The sequence below is a fragment of the Pelobates fuscus genome, chromosome 2 (assembly GCF_036172605.1).
Source record: "Pelobates fuscus isolate aPelFus1 chromosome 2, aPelFus1.pri, whole genome shotgun sequence".
NCBI lineage: Eukaryota > Metazoa > Chordata > Amphibia > Anura > Pelobatidae > Pelobates > Pelobates fuscus.
Genome location: NC_086318.1, coordinates 17,401,252 through 17,427,317, shown reverse-complemented (window position 1 = coordinate 17,427,317; position 26,066 = coordinate 17,401,252). Strand labels below are relative to the sequence as shown.

General features: G+C 44.9%; 1 protein-coding gene across 1 annotated transcript in view; it reads left to right on the top strand.

Annotated features, from left to right (window-relative positions):
- The window catches only part of SCARA5 (scavenger receptor class A member 5), a 389,331-nt gene that overhangs the window by 22,211 nt on the left and 341,054 nt on the right, over positions 1-26,066 (top strand). Inside the window, exon 2 of the mRNA XM_063441974.1 lies at positions 18,116-18,238. Coding sequence (XP_063298044.1) covers positions 18,127-18,238 — 112 coding nt within the window. The 5' untranslated portion in view covers positions 18,116-18,126. The remainder of the gene's footprint in view (positions 1-18,115; positions 18,239-26,066) is intronic.

Here is a 26,066-nt window from a genome sequence, read left to right as displayed (position 1 = left end):
CCGATCCGTTTAATCCTATCGTCACCCAAACCCAGGCGCGCTGCTTCCGTCGCCGCCCCTATACGAAAGGAATGCGTTCCGAACTGCATGGGCTCCAGTCCCAACTTCTGTAAGCCCAAACGGAAAACCCGCACAAATTGGAAGCGCGACAATGCCATTCCATCCGCATGTATAAAAAAACATCCTTTCACCTCTGGACGTTTTTTAAAAAACCCAGCCCCACTCACCACCGGACACAAACTAGACCCCGGTAATACAAACAGCGTAACCGTGGAACCTTTCCCAAAGACATCCGTCTTCGAGCGAACCAACCGAATCGATACCCGGTCGCCACTGACCGTCACGTCTTCCACCCTGAGCCCGCCAACCCCTGTCTTGTTGGCACTAACCAATTCTCCAATCCGAAATGCCCCAAAAAAGGCCCAAGAAAATTCCACCGTAAACAACGCCACTTCGAATGTGGAAAAACATATTCCAGGTAGCGCGTCTATTAGCCCTTGCAACACGGCGAACGAAACCGGCCGTCTCGTATCCTTCGTTTTCTTACCCTTCTTAAAACCTCTCACCGCCTGCCTCACCATAAAATGTTTTGTCACGTCCTCCCAGCCATTGAACTTGAACAGGAATGCCAACGCCGACAGGTACCTGTCCACCATCGACGGCGATGACTGCTTCGCGAACAAGCGGCACAACATCCACAAAAGCACATCCAGCCGCTTGCTCGCGGGGCCCTCTGCCCCCAACTGCTGCATCGTTTTGTCCCAAACCTTCCAAACCTTAACGTAGGAGGACCACGTCCCTGGAGCCAAAGATTTCTTTATATACTCCCCAAGCAGGACGTCCCGAGCTGCCACATCTCCGCTGGGCAATCTTGGCCCGTTTCCCTCGCCTCCGGTGCCACCGTCCGAAAACGCTCCCACTGTAAGCGAGACAGCGCATCAGCCACAACATTGTACTGTCCCGGAATATGCAGAGCACGAAACACAATATTAAATGACATGCATAAGAATACCAATTGTCTCAGCAACCGTACCACCGGCCACGAGGAAGCCGACAACCCGTTGATAGCCTGCAACACTGCCATGTTATCAGAGTTAAACACCACTTTCTTATTAGCCAGCTCCGATCCCCATAATGCTACCGCCACGACCACCGGAAACAATTCCAAAAACGCCATATTCCTAATCAACGGGCTCGCTTTCCAGGCCTCCGGCCACCTTTCCGCGCACCATTGCCCCGCTAGGTACGCCCCAAATCCGATGCTACCCGAAGCATCCGTGAACAAGTCCACGTCGTGCGAGGACCCCGCCGGTTTCCAAAAAAAACACTTTCCCATTAAAGTCCTGTAAAAACCTCGCCCATACCCCCAAATCCTCTTTCATGTCTCCCGACACCTTGATATAATGCAACGTTTTTTTTCACTCTGCTTGTTGCCCACGCCAACCGCCTGCAGAAGACCCTCCCCATGGGAATAACCCGACACGCAAAGTTCAGGCTCCCTATTAATGACTGAAGGCCACGAAGGGTCACTTTCCGTGCCGTCCTGACCATGTCCACCAATTGCCTAAGGTCGTGTAGCTTGTCCCCGGGCAACCTGCATTCCCCGCGTACTGAGTCGATCTCCAACCCGAGAAAACAGAGGCACGTAGTGGGCCCCACCGTTTTGTCCCCCGCTAACGGCACCCCAAACTCATGTGCCACCCATTGGAAGACCTGTAATATGTGACTACAGCGCTCCATGCCTGGCGGGCCCACGCATAAGAAATCGTCAAGGTAGTGCACCACAGCACCCCCTGCCGTTTCCCTTTGTACCACCCATTCCAAAAACGTGCTAAACTTCTCAAAGTAAGCACAGGAAATGGCGCACCCCATAGGCAAGCACAAGTCCACAAAATACGGGTGTATGGGAAGCAGCCTGAACGCCACTTCCACATCTACCTTCGCCATACAAGAGCCCCGCGACCTGCCCTCCTTACCAACTCGACAGCCTTGTCGAATGATGTATAGGAAACAGAACACAGGGCCACATCAATACCATCATTCACCGATGTCCCCTTCGGGTAAGATAGATGATGTATCATGCAAAATTTGACCGCCTCCTTCTTGGGTACCACCCCAAGTGGAGACACTCTCAAGCCTTCCAATGGCGGGGGGGCAAAAGGCCCCGCCATCCTCCCCAATTGTACTTCCTTATACAACTTTTCCCTAGCCACCCCTGGATGCTCCCTTACCGATCTAAGATTCCCGCATAACTCACCCGAAGCTGTGTCTTGGAACGGAATCACGAAACCCTCCGTAAAACCCACAAGAATCTTGCCACGTCCTGATTATCGTACAGTTTTAGCCAAGGCAGCATCGCGCCTGGCCTCACCGGAGACGCCCCCAGCCGCAGTCGTGGAGGCTGACAATCCTGCTGGCACCCCTCCTGTAGTCTGTTTCCCTTTCTTAAAGCATCGTGCGGCCCGTGATTACCCCCGCAACTGGAGCACTCATGTTTAAATCTGCATGACGTACCCCACTTGCACTGCCCCTCATTATAAAGCCAGCAGAAACCTTTTTTCTGCCCTGCCGACGCAGACCCGCTCGGGCCCGCGCTGGCCACCCGAGAAAGGGAGCGCTCTTTTGCGCCATCATCAGCCTCATCCATAATGGCAAGTCCATCTGGTCCCAGCGCATGGATGGATTCGCTGCTAACCTCTGACAAAACTGTTCGTCATATCTCCACCACGCTAACCCCCCATATGTCCGATATGCATCCCCTATACCGTCTAGATAACAAAAAAGCTGCGAGCAGCGCTCTGGGCACTTTTCCCCTATAACGCTCGCCAAAATACAAAAGGCCCTCAACCAATTCCCAAAAGTCTTGGGTATCTTCCGATACCTCTGCCTTTCTTCCTCCTCCTCCTTCTTCGCATCCTTCCTATCCTCCTCTTTCAGGTCTAAAAATTCTTCCAAGGGGAGTAGCGAAAATATCTCAACAAAGTCCCCGTTCCAGATTTTTTCTTTTACCTCTGTTTTTAAATGACAACCTAGTGGTCCCGCAAAAGAGACGTGCACATTTTGCCGTGCTGCATCCGATATCTCCATACACTGTTCCCCAGGTCGCTCGTCCAACCCCTGCGCCAGTTCCACGGCGCTCTCGCTCCCCCCTTTTGCCTTCGCCCCTGAGGCTCTAATCCCCGCGTCCGAATTACCTGCCGCAGTCCACACCCTCCCGAATTGTGGAGACGACCCCGCCGCCCCTGACCATGTATCTAATAATGATTGTAAACACCCAAATAGAGTCCCTGAGTGTTGTGCAGTGGTGGACTCACCGCTGAAGCCCCCGGCTGCTGAAGGCCGTGGGGAAGCCGTCCTTCTGTCTGCCTCGGCCAACACCAGAGCATCCGTGGAACGCTGACTCCTGTCCGCCTGTTCCCGCTTTGATCTCGTGGATGACCTCCTTGGCGACCTGCAAGGAGAAGATAATGTGGGTAGACCGTACAGACGTGGCCTCACCCGCCCTTCATCCCTTGCCTCTAACTGATCGGTCCTGCTCCCACCACCGTGCCTGGCCTGCGCAACCCGGCCGCTCCCTTGCCGCCTCTGATTCGTGTAACTCCTCTCAGACGACCCCGAAGCACTGCGCCGATTCCCTGACCTCCTGTCTCTGGAACTGGACCGCCTCCCACTGCTCCTGCTCCCAGCTGTGCTCCTTTCTCTGCTCCTCCATCGTTCAATTGACTTTCTGCCACTGCTACGCCCCTGCACATCTCCGCACAGCATACTCCCCTCACCCCTCGTGCTCACGCTCCTGCGTACCTGAGGCTCCTGGGATCGACCCCTGCGGGCCTCCCGCTCCCTGATGTCCTGCGCCCCTTCCTTCCAGCCTGGCCCTTGCTGTCCCCACTCACTTGCTGCGCCTGGCCGCATTGTGCCTCTCGCCCCTGAGCGTCTGGTTCCTCCTGGCACCTGGCTGCCATTATTCACGTTACTGCAGTCACTGTCCTCACTCCCACTCCTCTGGTCCCTGTCAGCACCGTCTGTCTTGTTCTTCAATCCCGTCCTGACCGCTGCCCCTTGGCTCCTGCTGTCCTGCTCCCCACCTGTAACTGGCAGGACCGCTGACTGGGAGCTGCCCTCACTCCCCACCCCCCCCTGCCCCTCAGTGCTGCCCCCAGGGGGCGACTCACCGGGACGCCGTGCACCGCTCCTGGATCCATCTGCCTACAACTCCCCCGTCCTCTCCACGCTGCCACCGGCTGTCTGTCCTGCTGTCCTGCCCTCCGCCTTCCGGCGGGGGGCGCTCTGCAAGGGAGGCCTCTTCCTGGCCTGCAACCTCGCCCGTCCCTTACTGTGCCTGCCAGGCAGCCCCGTCCGACGTCCAGAACTCGCCCGCCTTCCGGGCGCCGCAAACGATACTGCCACACTGCCCTCCTCCGACCTCTTCTTCCGCCGCGCTGCTGGACCCGGTCCCGGGCTGAGCCGCTGGGGCGGCCGCGATCTCCGCTCCGGCCGCCTGTCAGCTCCTGCAGCCACTCCATGCCCTTCTCCTCCACGATCGACCGCACTCCCTTCAGGATCTCTTCCAAGGACGCCATGCTGCACCTGAAAAAGAAGAAAAGAAAAAGCCCAGCCGGCACAATTTACAGGTAAGTAGGGCTCAAGTTAAAATGGCCATAACCCAAAATGGCCGCTATTTAACTTCCCTTCTATCCCCCTCCCCTTGCATTACCCTAAGACAACCCCCTTGACCTAAAATTCACATGCCTACTCCGGGCTCTGTCAAGGCCCACTCCTTCCTCCGTTGCTCCGTGGTTTCACCTAGATCTGTGTCTGTCGTTGAGTTTTTCCTCGGTGTGATCCAGAAACATTACATTGCCGTGTTCTTGGATCCATCTGTCTTGTGTGGCTGGGTTTTTTTTCATTGTGGTTTGACAAAAATAAATATGAATATACCACAATAGATTTGATATGGCATGCATTTCTGTTGATTTAGGAAACACATCGTCATGTCATGCTTTGTGTCAGCTGTGGAAATTTAGGAAAAATAAATGTATTTTCTTCAAATCTAAAATCTGTTTCTCTTGGAAACCCAGTGGGCCAAGATTTGCTGCTCGTATCCAGAGGAACACAAGTAATATCTCGGGAGAGAACGCTAGAATGAAGGAAGACTGGGTTTAGGAGAGGAAAGTAAGAGAAATAATTCACTGACCAAATAAATGCTTAAAAAAAGAAATCCCACACTGGGGACACAAGTAACAGGAGCAATAAAAATAGGACATGGAAACATAGATTGTGCCAGCCCATAATGAGACTCAGATTGATCTTACTACTTCCACTGGAAGGCTATTCCAGGTATCTACTACCCTTTCTATATCACTGTTACCGCTCCCACTGGAAGGCTATTCCAGGTATCTACTACCCTTTCTATATCACTGTTACCGCTCCCACTGGAAGGCTATTCCAGGTATCTACTACCCTTTCTATATCACTGTTACCACTCCCACTGGAAGGCTATTCCAGGTATCTACTACCCTTTCTATATCGCTGTTACTGCTCCCACTGGAAGGCTATTCCAGGTATCTACTACCCTTTCTATATCAATGTTACTGCTTCCACTGGAAGGCTATTCCAGGTATCTACTACCCTTTCTATATCGCTGTTACTGCTCCCACTGGAAGGCTATTCCCGGTATCTACTACCCTTTCTATATCACTTTTACTGCTCCCACTGGAAGGCTATTCCAGGTATCTATTACCCTTTCTATATCACTGTTACTTCTCCTACTGGAAGGCTATTCCAGGTATCTACTACCTTTTCTATATCGCTGTTACTGATTCCACTGGAAGGCTATTCCAGGTATCTACTACCCTTTCTATATCACTGTTACCGCTCCCACTGGAAGGCTATTCCAGGTATCTACTACCCTTTCTATATCACTGTTACCACTCCCACTGGAAGGCTATTCCAGGTATCTACTACCCTTTCTATATCGCTGTTACTGCTCCCACTGGAAGGCTATTCCAGGTATCTACTACCCTTTCTATATCAATGTTACTGCTTCCACTGGAAGGCTATTCCTGGTATCTACTACCCTTTCTATATCAATGTTACTGCTCCCACTGGAAAGCTATTCCAGGTATCTACTACCTTTTATATATCACTGTTTCCGCTCCCACTGGAAGGCTATTTCAGGTATCTACTACCCTTTCTATATCGCTGTTACTGCTCCCACTGGAAGGCTATTCCCGGTATCTACTACCCTTTCTATATCACTTTTACTGCTCCCACTGGAAGGCTATTCCAGGTATCTATTACCCTTTCTATATCACTGTTACTTCTCCTACTGGAAGGCTATTCCAGGTATCTACTACCTTTTCTATATCACTGTTACTGCTCCCACTGGAAGGCTATTCCATGTATCTACTACCCTTTCTATATCAATGTTACTGCTTCCACTGGAAGGCTATTCCAGGTATCTGCTACCCTTTCTATATCTCTGTTACTGCTTCCACTGGAAGGCTATTCCAGGTTTCTACTACCCTTTCTATATCACTGTTACTGCTCCCACTGGAAGGCTATTCCAGGTATCTACTACCCTTTCTAAATCGCTGTTACTGCTCCCACTGGAAGGCTATTCCAGGTATCTACTACCCTTTCTATATCACTGTTACTGCTCCTACTGGGAGGCTATTCCAGGTATCTACTACCCTTTCTGGATCACTTTTACTGCTCCCACTGGGAGGCTATTCCAGGTATCTACTACCCTTTCTATATCGCTGTTACTGATTCCACTGGAAGGCTATTCCAGGTTTCTACTACCCTTTCTATATCACTGTTACTGCTCCTACTGGGAGGCTATTCCAGGTATCTAATACCCTTTCTTGATCACTGTTACTGCTCCCACTGGGAGGCTGTTCCAGGTTTTTACTACCCTTTCTATATCACTGTTACTGCTCCTACTGGGAGGCTACTCCAGGTATCTACTACCCTTTCTAGATCACTGTTACTTCTCCCACTGGGAGGCTGTTCCAGGTTTCTACTACCCTTTCTATATCACTGTTACTGCTCCCACTGGAAGGCTATTCCAGGTATCTACTACCCTTTCTATATCGCTGTTACTGCTCCCACTGGGAGGCTATTCCAGGTATCTACTACCCTTTCTAGATCACTGTTACTGCTCCCACTGGGAGGCTGTTCCAGGTTTTTACTACCCTTTCTATATCAATGTTACTGCTCCTACTGGGAGGCTATTTTACTACCCTTTCTATATCAATGTTACTGCTCCCACTGGAAGGCTATTCCAGGTTTCTACTACCCTTTCTATATCGCTGTTACTGCTCCTACTGGGAGGCTATTCCAGGTATCTACTACCCTTTCTTTATCACGGTTACCGCTCCCACTGGAAGGCTATTCCAGGTATCTACTACCCTTTCTATATCACTGTTACTGCTTCCACTGGAAGGCTATTCCTGGTATCTACTACCCTTTCTATATCACTGTCACTGCTCCCACTGGAAGGCTATTCCAGGTATCTACTACCCTTTCTATATCACTGTCACTGCTCCCACTGGAAGGCTATTCCTGGTATCTACTACCCTTTCTATATCACTGTCACTGCTCCCACTGGGAGGCTATTTCAGATATCTACTACCCTTTCTATATCAATGTTACTGCTCCCACTGGAAGGCTATTCCAGGTATCTACTACCCTTTCTATATCGCTGTTACTGCTCCCACTGGAAGGCTATTCCAGGTATCTACTACCCTTTCTATATCACTGTTACTGCTCCCACTGGAAGGCTATTCCAGGTATCTAATACCCTTTCTATATCACTGTTACTTCTCCTACTGGAAGGCTATTCCAGGTATCTACCACCTTTTCTATATCACTGTTACTGCTCCCACTGGAAGGCTATTCCATGTATCTACTACCCTTTCTATATCAATGTTACTGCATCCACTGGAAGGCTATTCCAGGTATCTACTACCCTTTCTATATCACTGTTACTGCTCCTACTGGGAGGTTATTCCAGGTATCTACTACCCTTTCTGGATCACTTTTACTGCTCCCACTGGGAGGCTATTCCAGGTATCTACTACCCTTTCTATATCGCTGTTACTGCTTCCACTGGAAGGCTATTCCAGGTTTCTACTACCCTTTCTATATCACTGTTACTACTCCAACTGGGAGGCTGTTCCAGGTTTTTACTACCCTTTCTATATCACTGTTACTGCTCCTACTGGGAGGCTATTCCAGGTATCTACTACCCTTTCTATATCACGGTTACCGCTCCCACTGGAAGGCTATTCCAGGTATCTACTACCCTTTCTATATCACTGTTACTGCTTCCACTGGAAGGCTATTCCTGGTATCTACTACCCTTTCTATATCACTGTCACTGCTCCCACTGGAAGGCTATTTCAGATATCTACTACCCTTTCTATATCAATGTTACTGCTCCCACTGGAAGGCTATTCCAGGTATCTACTACCCTTTCTATATCGCTGTTACTGCTCCCACTGGAAGGCTATTCCAGGTATCTGCTACCCTTTCTATATCACTGTTACTGCTCCCACTGGAAGGCTATTCCAGGTATCTACTACCCTTTCTATATCAATGTTACTGCTCCCACTGGAAAGCTATTCCAGGTATCTACTACCCGTTCTATATCGCTGTTACTGCTTCCACTGGAAGGCTATTCCAGGTATCTACTACTCTTTCTATATCGCATTTCTCTACCATAAGCCGTCTCCAAAGGCATTTCAGAGAATTTGGCAGTACATGCAATCGGCCTCACAACCACAGACCACGTGTAACTGCTCCCACCTATCTATCCTCACTAATACACAAGTATTATCCCATCTAGGCCCTTACGCTCTGCTGAAGACTTACGTCTACCTTCTGTCCGTACTCCCACCTCTGATGCTCGCCTTCAAGACTTCTCCAGGGTGGCACCGTTCCTGTGGAACTCACTCCCCTTCTCCGTTAGATGCTCACCAAGTCTCCACTCCTTAAAAGAAAAAATTATAAAACCCACTTCTTCATAAAATCGTATCAATTAAACTGTTAATAACTTAATACGGAATCTGTTGGCGCTATATAAATGGCAATAATAATAATAATAATAATAATAATAGCTCCCGACTGATTCCTCTCTTGCAACTGTCATTAGTCTAATACTATCCTTACCTTTTGTGTCACTATACACCACTCCCTCTAGCATGTAAGCTCATTGAGCAGGGCTCTCAACCCCTCTGTTCCTGTGTGTCCAACTTGTCTGGTTACAACTACATGTCTGTTCGTCCACCCATTGTAAAGCGCTGCAGAATTTTTTTTATTTTTTAATTCTTTATTTTTGTGTGCATGAGTTAACACATCAGCTTACATTGCCACAATAGCTTTTGTAAGCAAAGTAACGTTACAGCATTTCACAAATACGGCATGGATGAAGTGCACATTTTTTTAAGAGATATATCGATTAACATGCAAAGCTTAAATAGTTAACACCTTTGCGGAACAATTAAACTGGGAGCCTAGCGATCTAGGCTTGATTATTGCCAGGTAAAGCCGTTGTATGACTGGTATAAACGTGTGTGTGGGGTACTACGTGCGAGCTAGGTGCGTCAGGTGTAGTTTAACATATGCGCGGTCCTTCTGGGTGCATTGTGAGGCTTTAGCATTGTACTGAACGTGTCATAAGTAATTAAGTGCCGTGGTGGTTAAGGCTCTTATCCTGTTGGCAGAGTGCCCATTGTTAGGCGAGGGGCCAGACTGATTGGTGTTGAGAGTAAGGTGTGCGTATCAATACACTGGATTACATGCTAGCTTAGCTATATAGTAGTAGGCTTATTGGTATCGTTGACCCCCTAAACTATGTGGGATGTGTAGGGTGAGTATTGCCCCTGCGTGTTATCCCCTATATTTAAGACAGGCCATAGTGTAATAATAATAATAATAATAATAAAAATAAATAAATAAATAAATAAATTTAAAAAAAACTTTGATTAAAAGGAAAAGCACATGCAAAACAGAATACATACTACAAGGTGTATCCCTTATGTTAAGAGGCCGTGGGTGGGCAAATCAAACAGTAACAGCAACAGGTTTGCAGCCGGTGAGCTCTCCGTAGGGTGACAGAGCTGTCCAGCTTGAGTCGGGCTCATGCATTAACCATCACTACAGTAATCATACAGGGCATCGTTAGGTGTGCTAGGTAACCATGTGGGTTATCCATATTGACTGTCTAAGGGGTGACCACTGCATAGGAGTCCAGCGTTGAGCCCGTGGGGAAGAATGGTGTGATCCTTGCTGGGTCCCAGGTGCGTGTTGGTGAGGTGAGGTTGGTTTGTCTCCCCTGGGAGAGCAAGTCCTGTGGTAAGCCCAGAGTTCGTAGCAAAGCTTCAGCGCCCTAGATGTCCTGGATTTGGTGGGAGTTTGCCCCCTGTTGTATTTGGAGCGTTCAGGGAGGTCTCCAGCGGTATTCGATCTTATGGCGTTGGAGCAAGGAGGTGAGTGGTCGGAAAATCAGCTCCATGGTCTCAAATTGGAGAGGTGTTTTCCCTCGTAGGGCAGTGAGGACTGTAGCTTGGCCTCTTTTGTTGCGGAATACAAGTATAATGTCCCTTGAGGCCATGGCTGGCGGTCCTGTAGGCTTGGGGATCCGAAAGAGGTCAGCAGGGTCAATCACTTTGGCTTGCCTGGGTGGTAAGATGGTCGATAGCAGGCGCCTCACCACTGGCACTGCCTCTGAGAGCCCTCTGATTTTCAGGTTGTGTCTCTACCTGGAGTCCTCTTGGGCTGCGAGGCGACGTTCGTGCTGCTGGGCCTGTGTTTGCAAGTCGTGCACTGCCTGCTGTAGCGTGGTAATGTTCTGGGCATTTGTTTGTGTGGATCCCTCCAGCGTGCCTATGCGGCCTGTCAGGCCCTGTAGGTCGCTTCGTAGTGCCGTGACATATGCAAGGATGTTTCTCTGCAGGTCTGCCAATAGCGTTTCCAGTATCGCCGTGGTGACTGGCTCGGAGTCTGCTCCCTTCTTGCTCTGTTTTGTCATCTGTGTTGGGGCAGAGGCAGGTTGATATTCTTTGTCTGCATCCTCAGATAGTTCATCGGAAAAATCCGAGCAGCCGCCATGGAGTGCCGCCATGTTGGGCCCACTGGCGCCACGGACTTGCCTTCACATGTCTCCGATAGTCTGCCCTGTAATGGGCTTGCTTGGTATCGTTTTTTTCGCTTTACGCCCCATGTGGTCTCGGGGGTCTCTTCTGTCGTTTGGGGTTTGGAGGGGTTTAGGCCAGCCGTTAATTTCGCTGGGTGTAGCTCCGCTGTGCAATTTTTTGGCGCTATATAAATAATAAAATAATAATAATAATAACCACACCTGCATCTTCACCTCCAAGATCGTCTGAGACCAGCCACCCGGACAGCTGCTGCAACAATCGGTTTGCATAACAAAATAATTTCTGCACAAACTGTCAGAAACCATCTCAGGGAAACTCATCTGCATGCTCGTCATCCTCATCGGGGTCTCGACCTGACTGCAGTTTGTCGTTGTAACCGACTTGAATGGGCAAATGCTCACATTCGATGGCGTCTGGCACTTTGGAGAGGTGTTCTTTTCAAGGATGAATCCCTGTTTTCACTGTACAGCAGATGGCAGACAGCGTGTATACGGTTTGCTGATGTCAACATTGTGGATCAAGTGGCCCATGGTGGCGGTGGGGCTGAGGTATGGGCAGGCGTATGTTACAACAAACACAGGTGCATTTTATTGATGGCAGTTTGAATGCACAGAGATACCGTGACGAGATCCTGAGGCCCATTATTGTGCCATTCATGTATGACCATCACCTCATGTTGCAGCATAATAATGCACGGCACCTTGTTGCAAGGATCTGTACACAGTTCCTTGAAGCTGAAAACATCCCCGTTCTTGCATGGCCAGCATACTCACCCGACATGTTACCCATTGAACATGTTTGGGATGCTCTGAATTGGCCTATGTGATAGCGTGTTCCAGGTCCTGCCAATATCCAGCAACTTCGCACAGTCATTGGAGAGGCGTGGACCAACATTCCACAGGCCACAATCAACAACCTGATCAACTCTATGCGAAGGAGATGTGTTGCACTGCGTGAGGCAAATGGTAGTAACACCAGATACTGGTTTTCGGACCGCCCCGATCCCCCAATACTGTAAAACTGCACATTTTAGAGTGGCCTTTTATTGTGGCCAGCCTAAGGCACACCTGTGCAATAATCATGCTGTCTAATCAGCATCTTGATATGCCACACCTGTGAGGTGGATGGATTATCTCGGCAAAGGAGAAGTGCTCACTAACACAGATTTAGACAGATTTGTGAACAATATTTGAGAAAAATAGGCCTTTTGTGTACATAGAAAAAGTCTTAGATCTTTGAGTTCAGCTCATGAAAAATGGGGGGCAAAAACAAAAGTGCTGCATTTATAATTTTGTTCAGTGTTTATCACCACTAGTGTTTACTGCTTTCACTGGAAGGCCGTTGGAGGTATTTACTCCCCTTTTTTAGATCAATATTAGCCATAATTTTCTTTCTACTGGAGAGCTATGCCAGGTGTCTAATGTCTGATCTATATCACTGTTAGACTCTACTGCTTCCACTTGAAAGCTATTTCAGGTATCTACTACCTTTTCTATCTCCCCATTAGCCTTTATTTTACTCCTAGGAACTGAACATTAATATTTTGTTGAAACTTGTTAACTAAATAGACAGGAGTATATAGTATATCAGAATATACACTAACATACACTAATATACACTATGATGCACAGTGACATATTGAACATAATGTATATAAGCACTTAATATACAGCATATAATTCTGGTATTTAAATACAGTGTATAACAACAGTTCTGTGTGTGTGAACACAAGGATAGTATTGGTTAAATGAAGGCATTAAATATAATGTATTGCACATTAGTTTGACCAGATGTGAAATTAGAAACTATACAGGATTATGATAAAATTTTGTTATTGGATAAAGTCCTAACCACATAGGAAATTCTGGCTTAAGCTCTGCTTGTTTCATTTACAAGTCATGTGCAGAGTCTGTTGTTGATATTTTCTGTTTCTGACAGTTTTTCCTACAGCTATATTATGTTTAATCCCCGTTCCATTACACGGTATTTAAAAAGTACAAAGTAAAAAACTTGACGTCCTCATAAACATTTATTGATCTATAAGACAGTGACCTCTTTGTATACAATAATTAAATGGAACACTTTAATGCTGAGCATTGACACGTCTTGGGGGATGTCGTTATAGCTTGTGAAGAACGAGTGATACAAAACAGAGATAGCGGGATGTACGTCTGTTTCTTGGAGTGGTTGGCCTTGGAATATATACCTGTAGAGTTTCCAGAACAATGCATTAGCAGTATGTTCCCTTGATGCACACTGGGAGTTTTCCTAAACAGATATAATATTTATTATTCTTTGAGCGAATCACAAGTGACGTAGCACACAACTTTAGTAAATATTCCAATACTGCTCACCACAGGTCGACTGTTCTCCTTTCAGTCAAGATGCTCTCTGAGTATTCCCTACACTACTTTTAATCAAATCTGGCTGTTACCCTCATCCTATTTGGCTACATGTGTTATTGCAGCTTATATATTTAGGAAAGCCAAATTCCTCCTCTCACTGAGCCCGTAAAAGCTTCTCCTTCCAATCATGCACTTGATTAACAACTTGAGCTGACAACTTTCTAAGCTTTGATTACAGAGAGGGAATAAACCAGTGTTCTCCTTATGTACCAAGAGAGAAAGGTGTAGAGGCAGTAGTCAGGTCAGTGAATTTAGAGAAAACTATCCTGCAAGAATAAACTATTTGGTAGATAACAAATGATAAGATAATGAGAACTTTCTGGTCCAACCGTGACCTTCTTAGAGAGTGACATAGAACAGAATAATGTACAGGGAATCACATGCTCTTTAAACAATAAAGGATGGTGATTTTATAAACAGTTATAGTACCAATTATTATTATAGTATTACTATAATACCAGTATGAATCCCATTAAGGATTCCTCCACCTTGATACAAGTTAGACCTTCTTAAGCTGACTTCCCTTCATAATATGCAGGTGAATTCCTGAGAGATGGGGATCAGAGTCTGAACTTTAGTCCTGCAAGGTTTCCTAAGGGTAGAATGAGATAATCGTATCTTCTAAGGTCATCAGAGGATTATTATGGTGGATGGCAATAATAACTGTTAACATTTTGAGAGTGTTATAGAACTCAAGCAAGACCAAGCGTTCCAAGGCAAGCTACAGATTGCTTCTAATGGTAACTTGCCAAGAAAGATAGACCACATGGAACCCAGCTTACAGATATCAAATATGCTGCTATTAATAAAGAACAGAAAATATAAAACTACATAGATAATAATAAGAGTAATAAAAGCCACACTTACCTGTTGAAAAGTGAGATGCCGGAAACAGCAAGCACTCAAAAATCAAACCGAAGTTTATTAGGCACAAAAAGTAAAAGGTCAAGCTGAACTTCCTAACGCGTTTCGGTCAGTAAATATAACGTGCCAAGAAGAACCCAAGGGCCCATAGCAGAAGGAGGAGGCACGATGAAAAGATCAATAGAGTATACTCATTTGTATAAAACCAATGAAACGTGACCCAGATAGACAATGTCATACAAGCAGTAGAAAGAAGCCTAGGGGATGATTGGAATTTCAATGATAAAGGGTTAGATAGAAAGAGCTGGTTCAGAGTTTGCAAGTTGCAGATTCCAAATTCAAGCAGCAAAGGGTTAATCCCAAAAGAGCAACAGTGACCAAAGGCCCCCAAACAATGTTTATATATTCTATATAAGCAGACATCAGGTAATGGGATAATAAGCATGAGGAGTAGATGATATTTTATTAACAGGGTTATTTATGAAAGGGAGATTTTTTTTAAGTAAATTCCATGTGAATTTCAGATTTAAGACCAAAACAGCTGAACTTAAAGCATAGTTTCATGTTTGGCTATTTCGACCGTAAATGTGAAATTAGGCACTGCGGACAGTATGAGTTCCTTAGTTGTAGCCAAGAAATCAGAAATGAAACAGCAAAGTCAAGGGTTCAAGGCCTTAGCAACACAATGAATTATCCCAAACAAGGATATGACAGGATATATAGGACCACAAGCAAAATCTCTTTGGACTGCTCTGTGAATTGTGCTAAATTGTTCACTTGTGTTCTTCCCATACAGCCCGCACGTTGAAACCTTTATGTAGTCTGTCATTTGCTGACTTTATGTGATGTTTGTATTGTGTGGTCAAAAAAGGCTGTTTACACTTTCTGTGTTTTAACTGAATATTCCCTTTCAATTTCTTAGAACATCTGCTTCCCATCGCTGCCATTTGCAATCTCATAGGAGAATTGCGATGGAACACAATCTATCTCCTAACAACAAATGTTATTTATACTGAGAATATGATTCACTTGATTACAAAATGTGAAATATGTATATATTATTTCACAGTATGTCTAAGCCAAAATACTGGAAATAAAATATTATGTTTTTAAAACAATTTAGTTGTTATTTCCCAATGAAAACATTCATGCATTTAATGATAAATTTTTTTCATTCTGGGTATATCTAAGAAGAGCTTGCAAAGGCTGCATATTTCTAGTTTCCAGCCTTTTCAAGCCCTCCCTTTCTTCCCCAGGCAAGACTTTCTGTGGCTGTCCAATCATAGACTTTCTTTGTCTGTCCAATCACAGACGTCCCAATGCAGCTCAATGATAATTGCTGCCTCTTGTGTTTATCTCTCCTGAGCTAACCAAACCATGACGTAACAGGGCCAGTTGTCTGATTGACAGCTGGGGTCTGCAACAACTTCACCAAGCTAAAGTGCTTTAGAGGTTTGAATATGTTACTATAACTAAATTAGGACAGTGAAAGGCTGTGGGGAAGGCCATCAGCTTGTGCAATTAGTTTAGACATTAAGCAGCCATTTGGATAGTGGTATCAATAGTTATTTGCAGGGAGTGGGAAGTCAGGGCCATCACTTGGGAGTGGGCCAGTCTGGAATGAATACTTAAAGGGTTTCCGGTGAAGACCATTACCATAACTGGGGATCAGGCCAGCAGCTACAGTGACCACAGATGGCCTCTGGAAAGACTTTTCATCCAAGGAAGGTACTGATACCTCTGCCTACACCTCTGTCTCCAAGGCAAGTATTGACCCAGAAGGGTATTGACCTCTCTTCTTGTCCTGCTTCTACCTACTGCCCTTACAAAGGCATTTGTGGCCTAGCTTTCTTTATACACTGGGACCAGAGACTGCAGCCAGCATGCAGGTCTGAAAACTCTGCTACTGGATTCCCTGAACAAACTATACAGGACGCACAGTTACCAATGGAACTAACACACACTACTTTATTTTTGGACAAGGACTAGCCTTTGGAGACTTGTCCTTAAACATGTGGTGAGATCCATATAAATGTAAGAAAGTATATATAACTTGAAGAACAACATAATAATGCATCAAATATATAATAGAATCACAACTTTCTAACCTGTGGAGATATACAGGTGTATTGGTTAGTTGTTTGCCACTTCCTAATTTGCATATTGTGATTATACAAATCAATGCATTTTCCGGTTTCACTAGCAGATGGCGATGGAGAGTCATCCCACTAAAAAATTATTGGATTTTTAAACGTAGAATGACATGTTGGGCATTATTCTTTAGTCCTTAATAAAACCTAAAGGAAAAAAAAACGTACCTGGAATCCAGGTGGATTTTATGCCTCATCCAAGATCACAGCTTCCTTGAACAGTCTAATTAAATGCCTCTCAAAGCACATGTGGGAGGGAGGAGAGGAAATCAATCTTTCCCTTGAAGGTGTGCTCCCAGTGCTACCTGCAAAGGGAGAAGCTGACAATGCCTGTCGCCAGCGTGCAGTACACGTTGACAGCAAACATTTATTTTTGCCCTTGAATTGACATTAGACAGTCCTGAGCAGTGGCCCTTAAGTCAGATGTACCAAGGCGTGTAACTAGCCTCTGGCACAATAGTGTATATATCTCTGGTCGCGTAGCGTTTTGAGCTCATGCTTACAGTGGTTGAAGTAACCATTTAAAACAGGGGACTGCTTACATTTACCCCAAAGGGACAGTGATAAAACTTGTGTCCAATTTGAGGAAGATTAGTATCCTTAGCTTGGCACACAATTTCATTGCACACACATACATCCCACATCTTAAAGTCAAGCATCTTTACAAACGTTTCGGACCAAGCCCTTTCTCAATGCATCTTGGACATTAAGGAAGGACCTTTGCCTGAAACTTTTGTATAGATTAGGCTTCCCCCAACTCCGGCCCTCCAGATGTTGCTGAACTACAACTCCCATGATTCTATGAATTTAATAGATAGGCTGAGAATCATGAGAATCCAGCAACATCTGGAGGACCGGAGTTTGGGGAAGCCTGGTAGATGCTTGTTCTTCAATTAAAGCTGTAGCACTTGGTGCACACAGTGAGGTGGGATAGCAGCACCTGTACCTATTTGAAGTACTGTCATAACTCCAGCTTCTATCTTTTTTTCATGATATTATAAAGTTATCTCTAGTTCTATGCTTAAGGGGGCAGAGAGGAGGGGGGAGGAGCCAGGACCCAGCGCCAGGGATGTCACCACTGTGAAAAGGTGAGCAAATACAGGGGATTTTAACCCTTTATTCACTAAGGAATCCTAAAGGAATCTGCTTAGGTCATTATGTAGTTGTATTAGGTACTGATTTCTTAAAAGTTCATGTGAAAGAAACCTCTACAAGTTGAGTGTAGGATCAAATTGTCAGAACTCTTTCTCAGCAAATTTTCAGGTGATAACAGCAGATGTATATGCCCAGCTCAGCTGATTTTGGATGGAACCGCTGACAGAGGGTTACGGTAACACTGGAAATCATAAACTGGTTAATAGTCTGGGAGCAATATGGTGTCCTGGGTCTTGGGGTACTTTACACAGTATGATAGCACATGTTTCTATGTAATTCTAAGGACATGGTGTGTGGGTACATGTGAGGGGCATGCATGTTACAAAATTGTAAATTATTTTTAGTGAATGTTCATGAACTTGTTTTTCTTTTACGGCAGATTTAAACGTGATGGACAATAAAGCCATGTATTTACATACATTTGAAGAGAAGGAAAACGGATCTGTGTTCGAAGAATCCTTCGATGGAAAAAATCTTTCAAAAATGAACCTCTGTGAGAGCTGTAAGTAAAAGGACTTTATGTGGTAACTTCATAGTTCATAGAAAGAGAAAAAGCTCACAGGGTTACTGACACATACTTCAATTGGAGTACTGACTACTAGACTTAAATAAAAAAATTAGTTTGAGCTGGTTCGTTCAAATGAAATTCCTGTTAATGCACTCCCTGACGAACCGATTCATCATGGTGTCTCGTTCAGTGAAATTCTGGATGGATCAAATCATACCAACTGAAGTATGTCTTGTTGTTCATCATCAAATAATTCCTGAAAGCAACATCTTGTTCCTCCTGATGTTGCTACAATTAGAATAGATACGTTGGGTAATTAGAAAATCTGTGTATCACTATGTATTTGTAAACTAGACAGAACATAGTGTCCAGCCTTCCGATTAAATCAAAGAACACATCGTAGAGTGCCACTGTGACGGGAATCACTGTCACTGGGGATAGAAGATAGACACTATGTGTGGGTCCCCAGATTTATTTTGCTTTTTGTGTTTTACATCCTGTGTCCAGTATTGGTGCAGGGTATGTTGAATGTATTACTTGTCTGTGTCTCTCCCCTTCCCCTTTTTCCTGTCCTATTGTTTTCCTGGCAGGAGGTTGTCCGAGGGACACTGCCAGACCAGTTTAAACTAGTTACCCTGTCCCTCCTCAAATTCCCATCAGCCCTTGCCATTGTCTGACCCCACCCCTCCTTGTACTATAGTACTCTATGCACCCTATTGTTGGTAAATGAGGCTGTTGGGGACTTAATATATTTGTGCTATGTCTAAAAGGTAGTTGCTGTTTTAACCTTCGCCAAGTGTCGTCTGGTGTTTGGTACAGGGTGGAAAATGCCCTCAGTGATCCCAGTCAAGTCATGGCGACTGGGTCTAAAGTTCTCCAGGGGCCCTGATAGCTAAGAGGAAGCAGATTTGGTGGAGGTACTCAGTGAAAGTACTGGAGCTCCATTACAGCCACTTTCTCATCCTGATAACTTTACCCTTCCCTAGTGCTATCATTTATCTTGCCTATCTCAACTCTACTACTAAGCAGTGAAGTAGGAAAGAGCACTCACCTAAGGCAATAAATGGTGCAGTAATAAATCCAATAAAAATAAATGATGTCCATTACTCCTTATAACTTGATATCCCTTTTTTCAACACATTATCAGCAACGTTTTCACAAGTGTGTCTTCTTCAAGCAGATTGCTCGTTAACACGTTGCTACTGATGGGTTGAAAACGAAGGGATATTAAGTTATGAGGAGTGATGGACATCATTTCTGTCTGGACTCCACTGCTGTGTAATAATACCAGCCCTAGATGTTACAGGTTACCTCGTGATATCATGATGCAGTAAGTGCAACATTTACTCGTCTCCAGGATTAATGAATACTCTATTGGCAGGGCCGCATCAGAGTTCTCTGTGTGTCAGTTGGTGCCTTAGGTTTTCACAATGTATCAGGACCCTCTCATCATGAATTGGGCTGTATTATGTGATGGACAAGAGTCACAATTATCCCAAATGTCAACTCTGCAGCCAACTATTATGTACATAAATGAATCCTGGCAATTGTAATGAATGGTTCCATGAGCTGAACCACTGGTACAATTTCTTCAACCTTTTATGGTTTAGTAAATTGAATAAATCACAAAAAACAACAACATATCTATAAAGACATAGAAACTTATTGTATTTATTATTGTATGTATTTGTACCAAGAGTTAAATATACTCACAGAAAAGAAGTATTTTAGCTACATGTAACTAATACAGTTAATGAGATCCAGAAAGTTGCCTTCTTTTATCCAGAAATATATGAAATAGTCCAGACCTTTGCGTTCATTGCTATCAGACCACCCAGTGCTACTTTGCTCTCTTGCTGGTGTTAATTTGATGCTGAGGAAAGCCCTGGTCATGGACTCACAACTCGGCCCAGTGCAGGGAATCATACTCTGCTCTACATTTATACAAATTGCACACCGTTATTGGACTATATTCCATCTAGCATTACCCAGTCAGTAAAATAGAAATTCAATTTTCCTCCAAAACATTAAATTGCCAACATTATATCAATGTTCCAAATGTGGAATTAGTGAGATTTATGAAGTGATTCCCACAACAGAAACTTGTGGCTTGTCAAGTTTCTTATGCTCCAAAAGCTGAAACGATCTGGAAGTCTAAAGAATAGGGACTTGAACAGGGAATTGTAAAAAGAAAGTCAAAGGCTGATAGCAGCAAAAATTGGACCCATTGAAAGATCGAGTAACTCACCAAGTCATTGTGTCATTGTGGAGACCCCCAAAATGAGAATAAATTAAAGCTAGTGGTCAGATCCCCAAAAGATAGAACCTCTAATCACAGAATGAATCAGTCAGTGTTCAAAATCTCCTACAGCAGAATAAATCAGCTAGTTTCCATAATCATCTACCATAGAATGATTCAGAAAACATTCACAACTTCCAACCATAGACGGAATCAGGCAGTGTTTAAAACTTCCAACCATAGACACACTCAGGCAGTGTTCAAAACTTCCAACCATAGACGGAATCAGGCAGTGTTCAAAACTTCCAACCATAGACGGAATCAGGCAGTGTTCAAAACTTCCAACCATAGACGGAATCAGGCAGTGTTCAAAACTTCCAACCATAGACGGAATCAGGCAGTGTTCAAAACTTCCAACCATAGACGGAATCAGGCAGTGTTCAAAACTTCCAACCATAGACGGAATCAGGCAGTGTTCAAAACTTCCAACCATAGACGGAATCAGGCAGTGTTCAAAACTTCCAACCATAGACGGAATCAGGCAGTGTTCAAAACTTCCAACCATAGACGGAATCAGGCAGTGTTCAAAACTTCCAACCATAGACACACTCAGGCAGTGTTCAAAACTTCCAACCATAGACGGAATCAGGCAGTGTTCAAAACTTCCAACCATAGACGGAATCAGGCAGTGTTCAAAACTTCCAACCATAGACGGACTCAGGCAGTGTTCAAAACTTCCAACCATAGACGGAATCAGGCAGTGTTCAAAACTTCCAACCATAGACGGACTCAGGCAGTGTTTAAAACTTCCAACCATAGACGGAATCAGGCAGTGTTTAAAACTTCCAACCATAGACACACTCAGGCAGTGTTTAAAACTTCCAACCATAGACACACTCAGGCAGTGTTTAAAACTTCCAACCATAGACACACTCAGGCAGTGTTTAAAACTTCCAACCATAGACACACTCAGGCAGTGTTTAAAACTTCCAACCATAGACACACTCAGGCAGTGTTTAAAACTTCCAACCATAGACACACTCAGGCAGTGTTTAAAACTTCCAACCATAGACACACTCAGGCAGTGTTCAAAACTTCCAACCATAGACGGAATCAGGCAGTGTTCAAAACTTCCAACCATAGACGGAATCAGGCAGTGTTCAAAACTTCCAACCATAGACGGAATCAGGCAGTGTTTAAAACTTCCAACCATAGACACACTCAGGCAGTGTTCAAAACTTCCAACCATAGACGGAATCAGGCAGTGTTCAAAACTTCCAACCATAGACGGAATCAGGTAGTGTTCAAAACTTCCAACCATAGACGGAATCAGGCAGTGTTCAAAACTTCCAACCATAGACGGAATCAGGCAGTGTTCAAAACTTCCAACCATAGACGGAATCAGGCAGTGTTCAAAACTTCCAACCATAGACGGACTCAGGCAGTGTTCAAAACTTCCAACCATAGACGGAATCAGGCAGTGTTCAAAACTTCCAACCATAGACGGAATCAGGCAGTGTTCAAAACTTCCAACCATAGACGGAATCAGGCAGTGTTCAAAACTTCCAACCATAGACGGAATCAGGCAGTGTTCAAAACTTCCAACCATAGACGGAATCAGGCAGTGTTCAAAACTTCCAACCATAGACGGAATCAGGCAGTGTTCAAAACTTCCAACCATAGACGGAATCAGGCAGTGTTCAAAACTTCCAACCATAGACGGAATCAGGCAGTGTTCAAAACTTCCAACCATAGACACACTCAGGCAGTGTTCAAAACTTCCAACCATAGACGGAATCAGGCAGTGTTCAAAACTTCCAACCATAGACGGAATCAGGCAGTGTTCAAAACTTCCAACCATAGACGGACTCAGGCAGTGTTCAAAACTTCCAACCATAGACGGAATCAGGCAGTGTTCAAAACTTCCAACCATAGACGGACTCAGGCAGTGTTTAAAACTTCCAACCATAGACGGAATCAGGCAGTGTTTAAAACTTCCAACCATAGACACACTCAGGCAGTGTTTAAAACTTCCAACCATAGACACACTCAGGCAGTGTTTAAAACTTCCAACCATAGACACACTCAGGCAGTGTTTAAAACTTCCAACCATAGACACACTCAGGCAGTGTTTAAAACTTCCAACCATAGACACACTCAGGCAGTGTTTAAAACTTCCAACCATAGACACACTCAGGCAGTGTTCAAAACTTCCAACCATAGACGGAATCAGGCAGTGTTCAAAACTTCCAACCATAGACGGAATCAGGCAGTGTTCAAAACTTCCAACCATAGACGGAATCAGGCAGTGTTTAAAACTTCCAACCATAGACACACTCAGGCAGTGTTCAAAACTTCCAACCATAGACGGAATCAGGCAGTGTTCAAAACTTCCAACCATAGACGGAATCAGGTAGTGTTCAAAACTTCCAACCATAGACGGAATCAGGCAGTGTTCAAAACTTCCAACCATAGACACACTCAGGCAGTGTTTAAAACTTCCAACCATAGACGGAATCAGGCAGTGTTCAAAACTTCCAACCATAGACGGAATCAGGCAGTGTTCAAAACTTCCAACCATAGACGGAATCAGGCAGTGTTCAAAACTTCCAACCATAGACGGAATCAGGCAGTGTTCAAAACTTCCAACCATAGACGGAATCAGGCAGTGTTCAAAACTTCCAACCATAGACGGAATCAGGCAGTGTTCAAAACTTCCAACCATAGACGGAATCAGGCAGTGTTCAAAACTTCCAACCATAGACGGACTCAGGCAGTGTTCAAAACTTCCAACCATAGACGGAATCAGGCAGTGTTCAAAACTTCCAACCATAGACGGAATCAGGCAGTGTTCAAAACTTCCAACCATAGACACACTCAGGCAGTGTTCAAAACTTCCAACCATAGACGGAATCAGGCAGTGTTCAAAACTTCCAACCATAGACGGACTCAGGCAGTGTTTAAAACTTCCAACCATAGACGGAATCAGGCAGTGTTCAAAACTTCCAACCATAGACGGAATCAGGCAGTGTTCAAAACTTCCAACCATAGACGGAATCAGGCAGTGTTCAAAACTTCCAACCATAGACGGAATCAGGCAGTGTTCAAAACTTCCAACCATAGACGGAATCAGGCAGTGTTCAAAACTTCCAACCATAGACGGAATCAGGCAGTGTTCAAAACTTCCAACCATAGACGGAATCAGGCAGTGTTCAAAACTTCCAACCATAGACGGAATCAGGCAGTGTTTAAAACTTCCAACCATAGACGGAATCAGGCAGTGTTCAAAACTTCCAACCATAGACGGAATCAGGCAGTGTTCAAAACTTCCAACCATAGACGGAATCAGGCAGTGTTCAAAACTTCCAACCATAGACGGAATCAGGCAGTGTTCAAAACTTCCAACCATAGACGGAATCAGGCAGTGTTTAAAACTTCCAACCATAGACGGAATCAGGCAGTGTTCAAAACTTCCAACCATAGACACACTCAGGCAGTGTTTAAAACTTCCAACCATAGACGGAATCAGGCAGTGTTCAAAACTTCCAACCATAGACGGAATCAGGCAGTGTTCAAAACTTCCAACCATAGACGGAATCAGGCAGTGTTCAAAACTTCCAACCATAGACGGAATCAGGCAGTGTTCAAAACTTCCAACCATAGACGGACTCAGGCAGTGTTCAAAACTTCCAACCATAGACGGAATCAGGCAGTGTTCAAAACTTCCAACCATAGACGGACTCAGGCAGTGTTCAAAACTTCCAACCATAGACGGAATCAGGCAGTGTTCAAAACTTCCAACCATAGACGGAATCAGGCAGTGTTCAAAACTTCCAACCATAGACGGAATCAGGCAGTGTTTAAAACTTCCAACCATAGACGGAATCAGGCAGTGTTCAAAACTTCCAACCATAGACGGAATCAGGCAGTGTTCAAAACTTCCAACCATAGACACACTCAGGCAGTGTTTAAAACTTCCAACCATAGACGGAATCAGGCAGTGTTCAAAACTTCCAACCATAGACGGAATCAGGCAGTGTTTAAAACTTCCAACCATAGACACACTCAGGCAGTGTTTAAAACTTCCAACCATAGACACACTCAGGCAGTGTTTAAAACTTCCAACCATAGACGGAATCAGGCAGTGTTCAAAACTTCCAACCATAGACGGAATCAGGCAGTGTTCAAAACTTCCAACCATAGACGGAATCAGGCAGTGTTCAAAACTTCCAACCATAGACGGAATCAGGCAGTGTTCAAAACTTCCAACCATAGACGGAATCAGGCAGTGTTTAAAACTTCCAACTATAGACGGAATCAGGCAGTGTTCAAAACTTCCAACCATAGACAGAATCAGGCAGTGTTTAAAACTTCCAACCATAGACGGAATCAGGCAGTGTTCAAAACTTCCAACCATAGACGGACTCAGGCAGTGTTCAGACCCACAAAAGTAGTCAGTGTTATCGAATTACTCAAACACAGAAACTCAAAAGGTCACTTGGACTTAGTCAGTGATCTATAACCTTAAATATGGGCTGTATTAAAGTCATTTTTTTCAGAAGCCAGAGACAAAGATAGGTTAATGGTCAGAGTTTAACACTCCAAAAGACACAATGATTCAAAGTCAGTGAGAATACACCACAAACAAAGAATAACTATAAAACAATGTTCAAACTCCCTGCCAAGCTTACAATGGATGGCTCAATTTTTTTAGTCATTACAAGCCTCGCACATGATGAGAAAATTTGGTTCGAGTGAACCATTTTTTACGAAAATTGAACATTTTTGGGACACCTGAATTTCAATAACATTTTCTATAGGGGCAAAACAAAAAGGGTGTACTAGGACAACACATGTGTTAGCTTAAGGGTTTCATATGCTAGTTTTTGTGCTGGAAACCATGGGGATTTCAAGGTGCACTATAGGTACTATTACCATTTCATCTCATTGTGCCTGTTATAGTGCCTGAAGTTCCTCCATTCAATATTACCAACATTTAAGTAATTTAACACTAAATAAGGCTGCCTGGCCTCCCACAGCCAGGCCTTTACTGTAAGTATAGCTAAGGCAGAGATTAAAAACACTTCCTTCTAGCCATACCAATTCATACCAGCAATGGCACTGTGATAGGCTGAAAGCAGTTAGCTGACACTCTTGGCCAATCTCAGCCTCCAATGTCCACTCAATCTCATTAAACTTTCTCATTAGAGAAAATGAGCTGCTGGGGACTCTCATTAGCATTAAAACACAAAAAAATGGTTGAATGCTGAATCTAATGACAGCACCAGGAGACTGGAGAAGTTAAAGTGCACTCAGTGTCCATTTAAAGGGTGCATTTTTAAAGGGGGCTGGAATGCTTGTTTTCCTGGGAAGGTAAGAGTCTCACTGCATGTCAATGGGACCAGGGGCGGGCTGGGCCGGGGGGCAGGGAGGCAATTGCCCCCCAGGCCGCCCGAAATTCTTTTAGGACCGGCCGCGGTGGGCCGGCCCTTTAAATGCTGCAGCCGCCTGAGCAGAGCGCTCAGATGGCTGCAGCAGCTTCTCCCCTCCCTCCCCTCTCCTGTAGCGTGGCCGAGCTGCTTT